The 15,134-nt window shown below is 41.3% G+C and overlaps 1 protein-coding gene across 4 annotated transcripts in view; it reads left to right on the forward strand.

Annotated features, from left to right (window-relative positions):
* The window catches only part of SLC35B3 (solute carrier family 35 member B3), a 320,376-nt gene that overhangs the window by 232,089 nt on the left and 73,153 nt on the right, over nucleotides 1–15,134 (forward strand). For all 4 annotated transcript variants that reach the window (XM_085607241.1, XM_085607242.1, XM_085607243.1 and 1 more), the window contains one exon: nucleotides 1,826–1,923. In XM_085607241.1, coding sequence (XP_085463367.1) covers nucleotides 1,826–1,923 — 98 coding nt within the window. The remainder of the gene's footprint in view (nucleotides 1–1,825; nucleotides 1,924–15,134) is intronic.

The raw sequence follows: 15,134 nt of genomic DNA on the forward strand, positions 1-15,134 counted from the left end.
ACTATATGCCCGTCCACTCCACGCCACTACACTCTACGATACTGCACTCTGACACTCTCCTTCACTCTACTGTACGATACTCTACTGTACAAATATGCAACACCAGTCTACAACACTCTTTACCACTCTATGACACTCTCCTTAACGACACTCCACAGTACAATACTCCATGACATTCCACTCAACAACATTTCACTGTATGGCACTCCACTCTGTGCGACTACACTATACTGTTTGACACCATTCCACTCTATAAAACTACTCCACTGTATGCTCCTCCTCTCTACACCACTGTACTACAGTCTACGACACTCCGCAGAAATACACTCTACAACACTCTCCTCAACAGCACTCCACTCTGCGATACTGTACTCAACTATACTCCAATCTATGCCGCACCAGTCTATGCCACTGTACTCCACTCTATGACCCTCTACTCGACTACACTGCACTTGATGACACTCCACTCAACAACACTCCACTGTACGATTAGAAACACTTAAAAAGACGTTCAATGAAGAAACCAAAAGTTAAGGCGAAGTTATAGTTGGGAAAACTTTATAAATGTTTTCGTATACATAACCAATTTAAACTACACAAACATTTGAGATTCTAAAGTTAACTTAGAGTTAGAATTTCTGCCCTGGTCGAAACGTACTATAACTCTTGTACCTCCATACACATGTATATTTAACTGTTGCTTGTATGGTCAATTCTTTAATTAATTTTGGCTTTGTGTTGTTCAGATTGTCCACTAGCGGCTACTGTGCGGGCAGAGTGGCGGGGATTAAAGGGGGGGAGGGGGGGGGGGGAGGGGAAGGACAAAAATAGAAAAAAACTATGTACCTGACTATTGCCCGCCACTCTTCTGCTCCGAGTCTTGCTGCAACACAGGCTCCCAGTGTGCCTCGCAGCCAATCCTGATGCTGCTCTCATATTTGAAAACAGCATCAGGATTGGCCTGAGAGCTGAGAATTTGCACTCCCAGTCTCAGGGAGCCTCTGCTTTGCTGTCTCCAACCCAGCAGCATAGCTGTGGTTAGAGACAGCTCAGTGTGCATGCGTGTTTGGCCAGCCTGAGACAGCCGGGCGAAAACACATGTGCACAGATACTACTGCCCTCCACTACCTCTCCTGACTGCCCCTGCATTGGCCCCACCCCTAATACTAGAACTTGAAAAAAACCTATAATAAACCCAGTTAAGTATTGTTTTATATTTCAAGTTTTGAGACTGGCAGGGGGGTGAAACTCTTCCGCACTAGCAGAGGAGCTGCCACTGAGATTGTCTTGTTATCATTAACTTGTAGAGCGATAACAACACAAGATTCAGGCACTAGACTAGGCCGTATTCATTGAGTCCATCTCAAGGTAGGTTTACTTTTGTAAATGTTTGGTAAAACATCACTTTTGCTACCAGCCTGGCCCTTGCACAACTCTCTGCTCCTGAGGGTTGAGTGCTCATCTCTCTAATTTGGCAAATTGCCTACAGCCACTCATGCTTTATGTACTTAAAACATGACTGCTATCTATCCCAACCCGAAGAAAAAACATTTCCTGTTAACATTCGTTTTCCAGCATAGAAAACCTTAACACAGTCATCTGTGACACTTTACACCATTTTCAGAGCTTGTACTTTGATAAATTCACCCATCCATCACCCGAATGACTAGTAAATCACTAAAATCATTTGACTTTTTTCCTGAGCTGTTGGTACTTCAAATTATTTCACTGCATTTGTTAGAGGTTTGTTGTACACAGTCATAAATAATCTTGTGTTTTTTGAACTTTTGAAATTTGTGTTTCTTGTCTTTCCACTCTTTTCAAGGTGTGACCCTAATATCGCTCGCCCTCTGTGCAGATGCTGTTATTGGAAACGTCCAGGAAAAGGCAATGAAGTTGCACAATGGCTCCAATTCTGAAATGGTAAATACAAGTGTTAGTTTTAGTTGCTGTTTTAGTGGTGTTAGGATTTACTGTGTTGAAGCAAGCTGCTATTTGCTGTAGAAAGAACAGAATATTTCCAGGTCACTTCCACTGTCAATGGGCATTAAGTAGTTATTACAGTGGGTCACCACCTAACAAGACATAAAATACCAGTAAGTCATAAAAACAGCACCTGAGAGCCCACTTTTAGATGAATAATTACAGTAATTTTGACTTCTGGCCTTCGAGTCCTTTGCAGGTATTCTTGTAAAATGTGTGCATCTCTATTAGATTATAGTCCTTACATATATTTACGTCATGCAGAAGTAGGAAAGAAATGAATGTCTGAGGGCCTAAATCTGAGTATGATCGACAGTATACTCCACCACAAATGTGCAGGAGTACCCTGTCAGTCACAGTGACTGTCCACCCGCAGATAGTCATGTTTCCGATGGCAGTGCCTCTTCTGGCTCCACCTTTGTAAACCTTTCACCTACCGCTGGATGCAGTTGGGGCCATCTATGAGGCGTGATGTGTTTGTTTTGCTGGACCACCATTGAAAATATGGTGATCCTAAACAGTGCTTGCAGAAGTATGTAACTGCTTTATAACACATCCATAAAATATAGCCTTGACCTTGTCATCTTTATAGGAGAAGGGACCTGATAATGTCCTACCTGAGAAGAAACGTGTTCAAACAGTGCTTGACAGTCTTTGCCATGTGACATACACATTTCGGTATTAAAAATATAGATATCCACACAGACAGCTACCTGGACCATTCTTCACAAAGTAGAAGGCTGAACACGAAGCTGCTGTAGCTATTTGTGGAAGGGGAAGCCATTGTCCTGGAACAGGAAACTCATGTCCCAAGAGTAATAGAGAAACAAAGAAACTAACGAATAAAGTGACAACCTATTTAATAAGGACCAACAAATACATCTAGGCTCCAAGCCTTGCTTTTGGCAAAAAAGCCAAACATGCTGAGTCCCTGCTGACCATGCGGACTTAACATCTCTGAACATTTATAACCAGTGTGTCTATCTAGAGCCAGGTAGAAGGAGCTGCACCTCCAGTAAAAGGGAAACCATTGTTTTCAGTATTGGTGGTAGAAAGTAAGAGCTTCATTGTCATTACTAATGTGGTCATACGATGTGGTGGATTTGCTATATTATGATCTGCACATCACAGTGTCTCCAATTAGTAATGAGTCGACAATACCTTAGTTTTTTCTTCCAATATTGGGTGCAATCTTAGTGTCAAACACTCATCCACCTAGAGTGTTATAGCCTGGATACATATAACTTTGTGTCCCAGTACAACCTTAATAAAAACAAAGACACGAGAGCACACCATGCATAAGTAACTCTAATCCCATAAATTTTGTGCACTTTCAAACAGCCATGTCATCATATTACAGGAGAGTTTCAAATCAATTTCCACGTAGCTGTAGGTCATTCAGAAATCTTTTTATTTCTTTTCTTGAAATGCAGCAGCCCACGCGCGTTTCGCCCCACCTAGGGCTTCTTCAAGGCTGCAAATCATATATAAAAACACGAGTTGTAATCTATATAAAAATGTATACAGCAAACATTGCTATCTTTACATTGGTATATGTAATTTGCGATTGACTAAAGATAGCAATGTTTGCTGTATACATTTTTATATAGATTACAACTCGTGTTTTTATATATGATTTGCAACATGTAGATTGACAATCTCGGCCTCTCATAAATAATCTCCTGCCAACAATGGTGACCTTATTTAATTCCTAAATCAGGTCAAACTAAATTCCCACATATTTAAGTGCTTGGTTATTTGACCGTTCTTACTCTGCTTTTAGCACATTCTGGGGCAATTGCTTTATACTGGCTTTAGGTTCAGGTTAGAATTTTTCTAAGCAGATATTTATTTCAAGGTCAAGATTTTGAACTTCTTTATTTTGGAGCCTATTTAAACAAAATACATTGTTGAACTCAATGTTTCCACATTCTGCTGTCTCAAATTGCAGTTTATTATTCATCCTAGAAGTAGACAGACACTGCCTACTGGGACAAGGAAAGAATAACACATTGATCGATGGTGCTGAAAGGAAAAGGATGAAGGCAGGAAGTCATTAGTCATGGTTTGAGGGAAGCTAATGTAAGAGCCCATTAAGATGCAAAAGTTAAATCTTAATTGGTGTTCAATGTTTTTTTAGCTGCCTTGACCACAAATTGTGTATTTTATTTTAGACTTTCTCCTTTTGACAACATTTTCTTTTTGACAACATTGAAGTTGTTGGTGATATCTTTTCTGCTGTCTTTTGGTACTATGATAATTTTTTCTAGGAATGTGTTGTCCAGCTCCGTCAAGGAGGCTACCCTAATCTGCAGGACCTTAACCGATTATCTGGAATTGCACTCCACCTTGCATCAGGACCACCCCATTCTTGCTCGAATTTAGAAAAAAATCTAAAAGCACACCTCTTTAAAGTACAATACATCTTAACTTAGTAACAATCTTCTTCCCCTCTCAGATCCCATCTTCCTCTTCAATTAACCATTGCCTTTGACCCTGTACAACACCAAGCAGCATTTCTAGGTTTGTCCTATACAAAGACCAGATATACCTATGGGACTGGCTTTATCTCCTGCCACGTCCACTGAACTGAACCAAGCTAGATTTGCACAAATACATGGGATAGCTCAAGAAGGCCACATGAGGTTTTAGGCCCTAGACAGATACGACATTATTCACCAGAATTTGGAAGATAAGTCAGGATTCTTCAGATCAAAGATGCACCTAAGTTTTCATGAGATTTTTGACTCAAGGCATATGTCTCCTCCCATTTAACTCTTTTTTTTTTTTTTTTCAAAACAAACTCTTTATTCCCGCAAAACATGCACAAAGAATAATACTTCAGCTCTACCATGACTCTATGATATATAGACATAGAGGAATGAGAGGCACTGAAGAATTAATCCAAAGAAAATTCTGTTGGCCAAATATTAATTACAGTGTCACAAGTTTTATTAGACATTATGAGATCTGTGCCCATAGTAAATCTGAAACACCATGAAAGGCCGGGTTATTATTTTTTAATTTCTTTTCAAGTTTGACTTTATTGAAAACCAGAAGAAAAAAGAGCAGTATTATAATAAGCATAATGAATCTTAGTTAACATAGAGATTATAAAAGAATAATGAAATACCATGGTTATAGTGAACATGCTGTATGCAATAGGAGAATAAATTCAAAACAGAAAGGTAGAAGAAAGGGGAACAGTATATTATAACTCTGAAAAAAATGAGGTAAGGAATTAAACACTGTAGGCACAATAATACCTAAGAATTAAATATCATAGTATAAATACATAGGCATAAACAACGGTTTCTAATATTTTCAAAAAAGACAACATGGTGTTATTACTGGGGTTTCCGGACATCACCTGATATATTTACAACTTTAACAGTAGAAGAAGCGGACAAGGATAAATACGTGTTAAGTGGAAGCCATAAAAGATCTCTTTTAATCGCTAAAGAGATAGGGGTAACATAATTAGTGTCAAGTCTGTGATGAAAACACACGGCATTCCACCAAGCTATAAAAGTAACTTTATCTGTCTGTTTCCAGTTTGAGGTTATTAAATGTAAAGCCACAGCTATTAATATGTCTAACAACTTGAAGTTTGATGGTGATTGAGGCCATTGAGGTGACAACGAACCTAAGAAAATATTGGGTAAAGAAAAGGGAACATTAACTTTAAAAAACTTTTTAACTTGGGACCAGACTAATTGCCAGAACTGAAGAATATTAGGGCAATCGAATAGCTTATGTTTTAAATCAGCATTAGAAGAGGAACAGGACCAACAAGTAGAAGGAGTATTAGGTGAAAAAGATACTAATGTTGCAGGGGAAAGTAATAGACGTTGATAAACAAAATAAAGGGTTTGAGAAGTATTAGCAGCTCTTGATGTTTTGTGAATTTTAAGCCATAATTTATCCCAAATGGAAGTTGGCCAGCATTGTGTTAAGTCTTTTTCCCATGCCAATTCAGTCTTTGACTTGAGTCTATCTGAAGGTAATAATAAAACTTATATATAGAAGATGCAGAGGGGGAAGCATTTAATATGGGAAAAAGAGTACTACACGCTGTAGGAAGTTTGGGGGTATTTGGTAGCATGAGGAGATATTGATTAAGAGAAGGAAGTAAAAGGTTATATCGTGAATTGAAAGTATTAGGTAGTGAACATTTTGTTTGAAGATCAGTAAAAGATAGGGGATTTCCAATAAATGGTGCGATTTTTGATGCGTCATAATTTATTGTGCCAAATGGGCTGTTGAAGAAGAGAATAGAAGGATAAGAAGATGGTAAAAGAGGGGCTAAAAGCTTACAAGTATGAGAAATAATAGGAGAACGCAAAAAGGAAATATTATAAGTGAAGGCAAGGATTTCCTGAAAGTCAAAAGGGGAGACGAGAAATTTCTCTATAGTTATCCATACTGGGGGATGCGTGAGGGGCTCAGAGGAGAGCCAACGGAAAGCTTGTTTTTGAGAAAAAGCAAAGTGATACATTTTGAAGTCGGGGAATTTAAGGCCACCATTAGTTTTGTCTTCTTTTAAGGAGGACAAGGCTATTCGAGAAGGTTTGTCTTTCCAAAGAAATTTAGTTAAAAGTGAATCAATTTTCTTAAAATAATATTGTGCACAGGGATCATGGAAAGAATATATCAAATCAGAGGGTTAAGCATCATCTTAATCGAATTCAGTCGTCCCTACCAAGAGAGGAAAAGAGGATGCCAACATGCAATAGTATCATTTAACGTTTTGAAAATATAGTCAAAATTTAATTTTAAAGTCTCTTAAATAGTCAAGGAGAACCATAAGCTCGGCTATTTTAGTTTTGAGGGTTGACTCGAAAAACCAGTGTGGGTAAAATAATGCTTAAGACATAAAACATTTAGAGGCAAGACTTCACATTTATCTGTATTAAGGCGGTAACCTGATAGTTGAGAAAAAATATCAACTTGGTGAAGCAAAGGGGGGAGAGATATAGCCGGCTTGGAACAATATAAAAGGATATCATCTGCATAAACAGACATTTTAACTTGATGCAAACCAATTTGAAACCCAGAGATCTGAGCATTCTGTCTGATTTTAGTTAAAAAGGGTTCCAACGCTATTACAAACTATAAAGGTGATAAAGGACACCCTTGTCGTACCCCCCTAAGAAGGGACAAGTAATCAGAGACTTTACGATTAACGAAGATAGAGGCTCTAGGACCTGAATATAATAAAGAGAATAAAGAAATTAGTTTGGGAGGAAAACCCATCCATTTCAAAGCTTGAAACATTAAATCCCATCTAATCCTATCAAATGCTTTCTCAGCATTTAAAGCTATAGCAGCAATAGGATAGTCTAAGGAAGAAGCCTTGCTAAGGATATTAAAAAAGACTCTAGAATTATCAGAGGATAACCAACCCTTTACAAAGCCGGATTGCTCAGGTCCAATAAGTTTAGGTAGGATAGGGTCAATGCCCAGCGCCAGCATTTTTGCAAAAATCATATAGTCTGTATTGACTAAGGAAATGGGACAATGATTTTTACAGAGGAAAGGGTCCTTATTATCTTTTGGGATTAAACATGTCATGGCTTCTTGAAAAGTGCCTTGAGATGAACCGTTTGTAATAAAAGATTTAAATAAAAGTAAAAGATTTGGAAGAAGAAGCTTAGCAAAGTGTTCAAAGAACTCAACGAGGGGGAGAGGGGAGAGGAGTTGGCCCAACGGCTAGGGCGCTCGACCTCAAACCTGGGGAACTGGGTTCGAGTCTTGGTAATGACGCTGAACATCCTGTGATTCTGGGCAAATCACTTAATCTCCCCGTGCCTAACAAAGAATGAATGTTTGTCCTAATGTAACGTAACTGGTGCTATGTAAACCGCTCTGATACCTTATTGGATTCGGGTCAAGTTTGCGCTATATAATACTCTGCAAAAAAAAAAAAAACAGTGAACCCATCGGGACTCCCGGCGCCGTAACACTGATACTGCATGAGTGATTTCTGCTAAGGTAATATAAATTCCCAATGAATCAAAATCAGTATTTTGGGAGGGAGGAGAAGTAATGGATTGAAAATAAGAGGATAAATCTGATTGAACTGGTTGGGTCTCTGGAGTATATAGATTCTTATAAAAAGAAACAAATTCATTTAAAATATCATTGTCTTTAAAAAATGGAGTCCCAGCAGTGCTCTGCAAAGATTCTATTCTAGTTCTTTCTCTCCTTGTTTTTAAATAACTAGCCATTTATTTCCCCATTTTATTTTGACCTCCATAGTAGCGAGTACTACTTTTTAATAGGTAGGAAGAAGCCGTTTCTGTGGATAATCTGTTAAAAGTGAGCTTGGCATCAATAAGATTTTTTAAAGAAGATTCAGTGTTGGAATGATAATAAGTGTATTCTAGAGGTTTCATTTTATTAAGTAATTGATTAGTTTGTACATCAAAAGATTTTTTCTTTTGTGAGACAAAATTCATTATGAAGCCTCTAGCGGCTGCCTTAAAAGAATCTCAAATCATTACAGGAGAGGAATCTGGAATTCAATTGATAACAAAAAATGTAGAAGCAAAAGAGCTGAATTGGCCAGAGAAATTAGGGTCTAAGAGTAATGAATTATTGAAACGCCATCTACCTGCATGTGGAGTAAATAGTATCAAATCAAAGTCAACAAAGACCAGGGCATGATCCAATATTAAAATAGATCCTATCTCAGACCGAAGTACATGTTGAGCTAGGATTTACTTAAAAATTGGTAATCAATACGGGACTGTGAGTGGTGTGGGACTGAATAGTAACTATATACCCAAAGGTCTGGGTGAGAAAGCCTCCAGATATCAACTAGAGATTTACGGCATATCGTGGAGGTAAATTGTGAATGCCTTTTAGTATGTAAAAATGTAACTGATGAGTGTCTGTCCAATATGGGATCATGAATTTGATTGCAGTCACCATCAAAAACAATATAATCATCATTAAACAAAAGTAGCTTGTCAGAGATTTGTATCCAAATACCTTAAAATTAACTAAGGGTATTTTATCAATGAGGAGTTTAACAATAACCCAACGACCTTCAGAGTCAGATTCCTGATGAACAACTGATAATTAAAACATTTTATGACAGAGAATCAAAACACAATTTTTCTTACCTAAAGCTGGAGAAAAAAACACATTGCCCACCCAGTATTTCTTTAACTTGGAAGCTTCAGCTTCAGAAAGATGTGATTCCTGAAGTAATGTAATGTCAGTTGTTAATTTAGCTAAATGGGTTAGCACCCGTTGTTTTTTAATACGATTACCTAATCCCTTAATATTCTATGTAGTAACTCGGAATGTAACCAGAAGGTAATAACATCATAAAGCAACCAAACTTAGAATTGTGAAAAAGCGAAAGGATAAGAGTATTAAAATATGAGTTTTGTTTGATTAGGAGAGACGGGAAAAAGGGAGCAACAGAATAAATACTAGGGCGGAGAAAATTAAATAGAGTAATAAAATAAAGAAACTGGAAGAAAGGGAGAACATAACGGAAGACAAAAAGACAATACAAGTCCTACAAATGACGACTGAGAAACATACCTACAACACACAAATACGACTGGGGTGGGCGACGACGAAGACAACATCCGAGCCCCACCGGACGACAGGCCAGCCTTAGATTGATTAAAGACATCGACACAATTGAGGAGACCAAATGAGAAATGGGGAGTGAGAGAAACACCTGCAATTAGGAATGAAAGAGATATCATAAGAAAATGAAAAAATCTAAAGATTAACTAGAACAGAACACCTAACAGAATTATACATAGATTATACATAAAAAGAGCAGACAAAGGGTAACTGAGTAACAATTAAGTAGGTTTCGTAGTATCCTTGACATCCGCTCCAACTTGTTGAAGAAAAACTTTCAGAGCTGCTGGATCATCGTATGTGGTGGTCTTTTCCTTATAAGTGACCTTAAAAAGACAGGTATGGATGAGACCATATCTAGCATTTATGGTTCACAGTTGAGGACGATCTGCGGTAACGTTCGCTACGTCTTGTGAGAAGAACAAACGATGACCCTCCCAACAGGCTTGTTTTTTGGCTTTGACCCTCGACACAATTTGTAACATCTGTATACTGCAAGAAATACAGGATGACCCCACAGGGTTTTGATGAAACTCTGGGACCAAGCCTGTGAGCACGTTGTATGTTGAGTGGAACAGAAGACGACCTATCCAGAAGCTTAGGTAGGAAAGATTGAAAATAAACAGTTGGATTTGAGCCTTCCATATTTTCAGGAAGTCCATATATACGTAGGTTGTTCCTGCGATTCCGATTGTCCAAGTCCTCAGTGTGTTTCTTGAGGAGAGCGATTTCTGATTCTAGATGAGGAACACAAGAGCATGTAGACTGTAAAGATTCCTTGAATTGTTTCATTATGAGAACGAATGATTCCAAGGAAGACCATTGTGGGAGGGCAGGTCGGATAAACAAACGCGGAGGCTGAATATACTTTCCAAATATGCGCTATTTATTATCAGTGATTGGGGTAGCAGATGGTATAATTGATGTTCCGTCGCTCTCTTCTCTTTGATCCGTCCTCGCTGCGCTTGGCTGGGAATTGGAGGTGGTCAGACCCGGCTCCTCTGCTTCGGCGGTGTCACCCCGGAGGCTCATAAGAGAGGAGAAAAGGGAGCCGTCAATCACTGTTGTTGGTAAGGGTTAATGAGAGTAAAGATATAACCGTCACCACACCAAGAAAATGTTGGACCTTAAGGGTTTAGAGCGTTCCAGTTATAAGGCAAAACAGAGGGAGGGTTCTTTTGGGTGTCGGAGAGAGCAAACGCAAGTGATTCTGAACATGGTCAGTGCTAACAGGATGACGATATGTGGAGCTCAGTGAAATGAAGATTCCAGGGAGGTGCGTCAAAGACAAGAAAAAAATACAGAAAGTGTGTCACACTCGAGGATTCTCTGTGAACTGTAAGTCTGATAACTTCTTTACTCGTGCCCGTTAACTCGCCCACCTCCCTCGTACCCTCCCCCACTATCCCCAGAGACGCTGTCACTCACCGGCTCCGCCGCAACTCTCCTGAGTTGCGGCCGCTCTCCAGCCTCCTCTGATGGGCACCACCACTCCTCGCTCCACCGCACGTCCGCTTCCTTGTCCTCTCCAATTCCGTCTTCGTTCCGCGGCTCTTCTTCGTCCTTTCTCCCGAAATCGCCGTCTTCGCTTTTCTGCTCCTCCTTGTCCTGCTTCCTGCTTGTCTTCGCTCCATTGTCGGTCAAGGACGCCCCTCCTGCATGCCGACTCCCTTTCATTGCCTCCTGAAAACAACTTCCGACTTCATCTCCTCCCACTTCCGGTCTCGGGTCGGGGTCCCGCTGTAGGGAGATAGGATAGGTGGGTGTGTTTTGTCGGTTTGCCTTTGGCATCTGGTATGTAACTCTCGGGGATCGGAGTTCAAGGGACACAGTGCTTCTACTGGGAGGGTCCTTAAAACCAGGTAAGAACGTAACCCCCACTCTCACCTTCTCACATCCCCTTTCCCTTGCTGTCTTTCTACTAGGGTTTTGGTCTTGGGGAAACCCAGACAGGTAGTCCACATTCCCTTGCTCGTTTCTCTTTCGGTGTTTTGTTTGGAACAGATATGGCTGTAAGGACTAAAACCATCTAAGGACTCTCTCATTGTTGCCCTTATTTCTGGCTAGCCATTCCAGGGGTGCGTGGTCTGTCTATAACGTAAACTCACATCCTTCAAGATAGTATCGCAAGGTATCTATAGCCCACTTAATGGCTAGGGCTTCTTTCTCTATGGTTGCGTAATTACTTTCTCTAGGGAACAACTTCCGACTAATATATAGTATGGGTTTCTCCCCCTGTTTGGTAGTCTGTGACAGTACAGCCCCTAAGCCCTGATCCGAGGCATCAGTCTGAAGGATAAAGGGAAGGGAGTAGTCAGGACTAACTAACACGGTATCGGACGTGAGGGATGTTTTGAGGGATTCAAAGGCTTGTACTATTTCGGAGGAAAGATGTTTCAATATCTCCTCGGTCTTACAATTTTTCTGGAGGAGATTGGTAAGGGGAGCAGCTATTTGTGAGAATATGGGGATAAAGCGACGGTAATATCCGAGTAAATCCAGGAAAGCTCGGAGATCTTTCTTTGACCGTGGTTGGGGTATCTGGGAGATGGCAGTAAGCTTGGTAGTTTGGGGTCTTTTAACCTCTTCCCCTAGCAGGTATCCAAGGTAATGAACCGTCTGGGCTGCAAGATGGCTTTTAGCTGGGTTTATTTTGAGACCATGTCGTCCTAAAGCCTGTATCACTTGGGATAGGTGTATCAAGTGTTGTTCCCAGGTATCGCTATAGATGATTATATCATCGATATATGCCCCGGCATAGCTCTCATGGGGCCGCAATATCACATTCATGGCTCTCTGAAAGGTGGCTGGGGCCCCGTGCAACCCAAAGGGTAATACTTTGAATTGATATAAACCATCAGGAGTAGAAAACGCAGTCTTTTCTCTATCCTGTTTCCACAAGGGAATCTGCCCGTACCCTTTGCACAAATCTAGGATGCTGATATATTTAGCCCTGCCTATTCTCTCTACCATTTCGTCAACCCTAGGAAGGGGGTATGTGTCGAACTCTGAGGTTTTGTTGACTTCTCTAAAGTCAATACAGAAGCGTACCGAGCCATCCAGCTTCGGTACAAGGACAATGGGTGAGTTCCATTCACTTACGGAGGGTTCAATAATATCCATCCGTAACATCTGTTGTACTTCATCCTTAATGGTCTGTCGGCGGGCCTCCGGGATACGGTAAGGCCTAAGACGTACCCGTTTCCCCGGAGGAGTTTTTATGGCATGTTCAATGAGGGAGGTTCTTCTGGGAGAAGTGGAGAAGGTATCCTGTAGGGGTTACAGCACCTCCGATAATTCTCTTTTCATCTCAGAAGGAAGACCAGGATCTACACACTGGTTGAATAAGGGAACCCGTGTTTCCGCTATGCCCACGAGCGCCAGCAAGGATCCCTCACACTTCTTTTACAAATTGACGTGATAGACCTGGGAGGTACGCCTGGCTGGGTCCGTCTCGATACGGTATGTCACAGGAGTCACCTTCTCAACTACAGTATAGGGACCCTGTCACTGCCCTAGTAACTTATGATCCGATGAAGCCCTCATTAGTAACACGGGGTCGCCTACATCGAAGGACCTTTCTTTTGCCTTTTTATCATACTGTCCCTTTTGTGCTGTCTGTGCCTCTTCCAGGTTATTCCTGACTATAGTCCTTATTTGCCCCAGGTGTGTTCGTAAATTTGAGACATATTCTACCAAAGGCTTTGAATCATTTGGTTCGGTTTCCCATTTCTCTTGTGCCATCTCTAAAAATGTACGCGGTTTATGCTCATATAACAACTCGAAGGGGGAATACCCAGTACTTTTTTGTTCTTTGCACCTGATGACAAATAACGCCAACGGCAACATGTCTTCCCATTTTCTGGACTCTAGTGCGAGGAGCTTCTTGAGGGTGGCCTTGATGGTGGCATTATATCGTTCGACTAAACCATCCGTCTGGGGATGATAGGCCGCGGTTCTTATCTGCTTAACCCCTAGCTGGACACATACCTGCTTCATTAGTCGGGATACGAATGGGTTCCCTTGATCTGTTAAGATCTCCTTTGGGAATCCCACCCGTGAGAAAACCATTATCATGGCCTTGGCGATATTAGGAGCGTCCGGACAAATCAAAGGTAAGGCTTCCGGAAAACGTACGGCATAGTCGACCGTAATGAGAACATAACGACACCCACTTTGGAATGGTAACAATGGGCCTATTATGTCCATCCCTATTCAACTGAATGGCTCACCTATGATAGGAAGAGGTTGTAGGGGGGCTTGGGGAGGATGATACCTGTTGTTTTTCTGGCAAATCCGGCATTCTCTACAATACCTTTTTACCTGTTGGTATATGCCGGGCCAGTAAAACTGTTCCGTGATCTGTTTTTCGGTCTTATTGGTACCAAAGTGTCCTCCCAGGAGGTGACTATGAGCTAGGTATAACACTTTCTCTCGGAACGGACCTGGGACCAGTAACTGGGGTGTTTGTGTGGGGCTCCCTTTCCTATATAACAACCCATTTCTCTTAAATAAGTAGGGACCTACGTGGAGGTGGTCTTCGCCTGCTAGGGCCTTGTCCCAGGCTTCTTGTAGTACGGGGTCTTCTCTTTGTGCCGCATGGCCACTTCTGTCGGTTTCCCAGGGATGCTCATCTTGTAGGATGGGTAGAACAAATCAGGTTTTCCCTTTTTCAGCCCTTCTTTGCTTTCGGCTTTTCCGTGGTTTTGACGATGGCCAGTCCTTATCTGCTTCTTGGGAAACTGGCGCCGTGGACCACCATTTTTCTCCCTCTGGGGTGTTATTTTCCAACAGCTGTGATAGATTCGGGTAATCATTCCCGAGGATGTCTTGTTCTTGCAAACCGGGTATGAGTCCGACCTTCAGAGTGGTTCCCGGGTCCTGTGGACGTTGTATCCGTACTTGCATCGTAGAGTACGGCTTTGTATCCCCATGGACGCAACGTATGGCGACGGTCCCATCGATTGGACCGATTCCAGGTCCCAGGTCTTGGGGCCGAACCACGCTTTGTTGGCAACCGGTATCGGCCAAAGCGGTAACCGGGTGTGCGTTCACTGTCACTCTGCAGCGATAGGGAGACGTTTTTTTCTCCGAGGGGGAGCAATTGTAGTTGCGGGCCACCCCTATTTCCATGGGCTCTTCATTTTGGGGACAGAACTGGGCAATGTGTCCCATCCCTCAAAAATGAAAGCATTGAGGACCTGTAGGAGGGGGACGGACTATCGGGGTCCCGGGTATGATGGTGACGGGTTCAGGCTTCTTCACTAAAGGTGGACGGGGTGGTCGCTGTATCCCCGTTCCCTTTGCAATCCAATCCAAAATCAGCTTTATTCGACGTGAGTCATAAAAGCAATACTGAACAGGTACACGTACGTAATACACAATTAATATAATAATACACATAAAATTGAGACTACTTAAAATATTTACAATTTTTTAAAAATACATGTAATGTAAGTAAAAAAGATCATTACAGGTGACAACCAAAACAATTAGCACATTACTAACTAATATTCTTGATTCTTATTACCCATGCCCAC

Source organism: Triturus cristatus, chromosome 5_2 (assembly GCF_964204655.1).
Source record: "Triturus cristatus chromosome 5_2, aTriCri1.1, whole genome shotgun sequence".
NCBI lineage: Eukaryota > Metazoa > Chordata > Amphibia > Caudata > Salamandridae > Triturus > Triturus cristatus.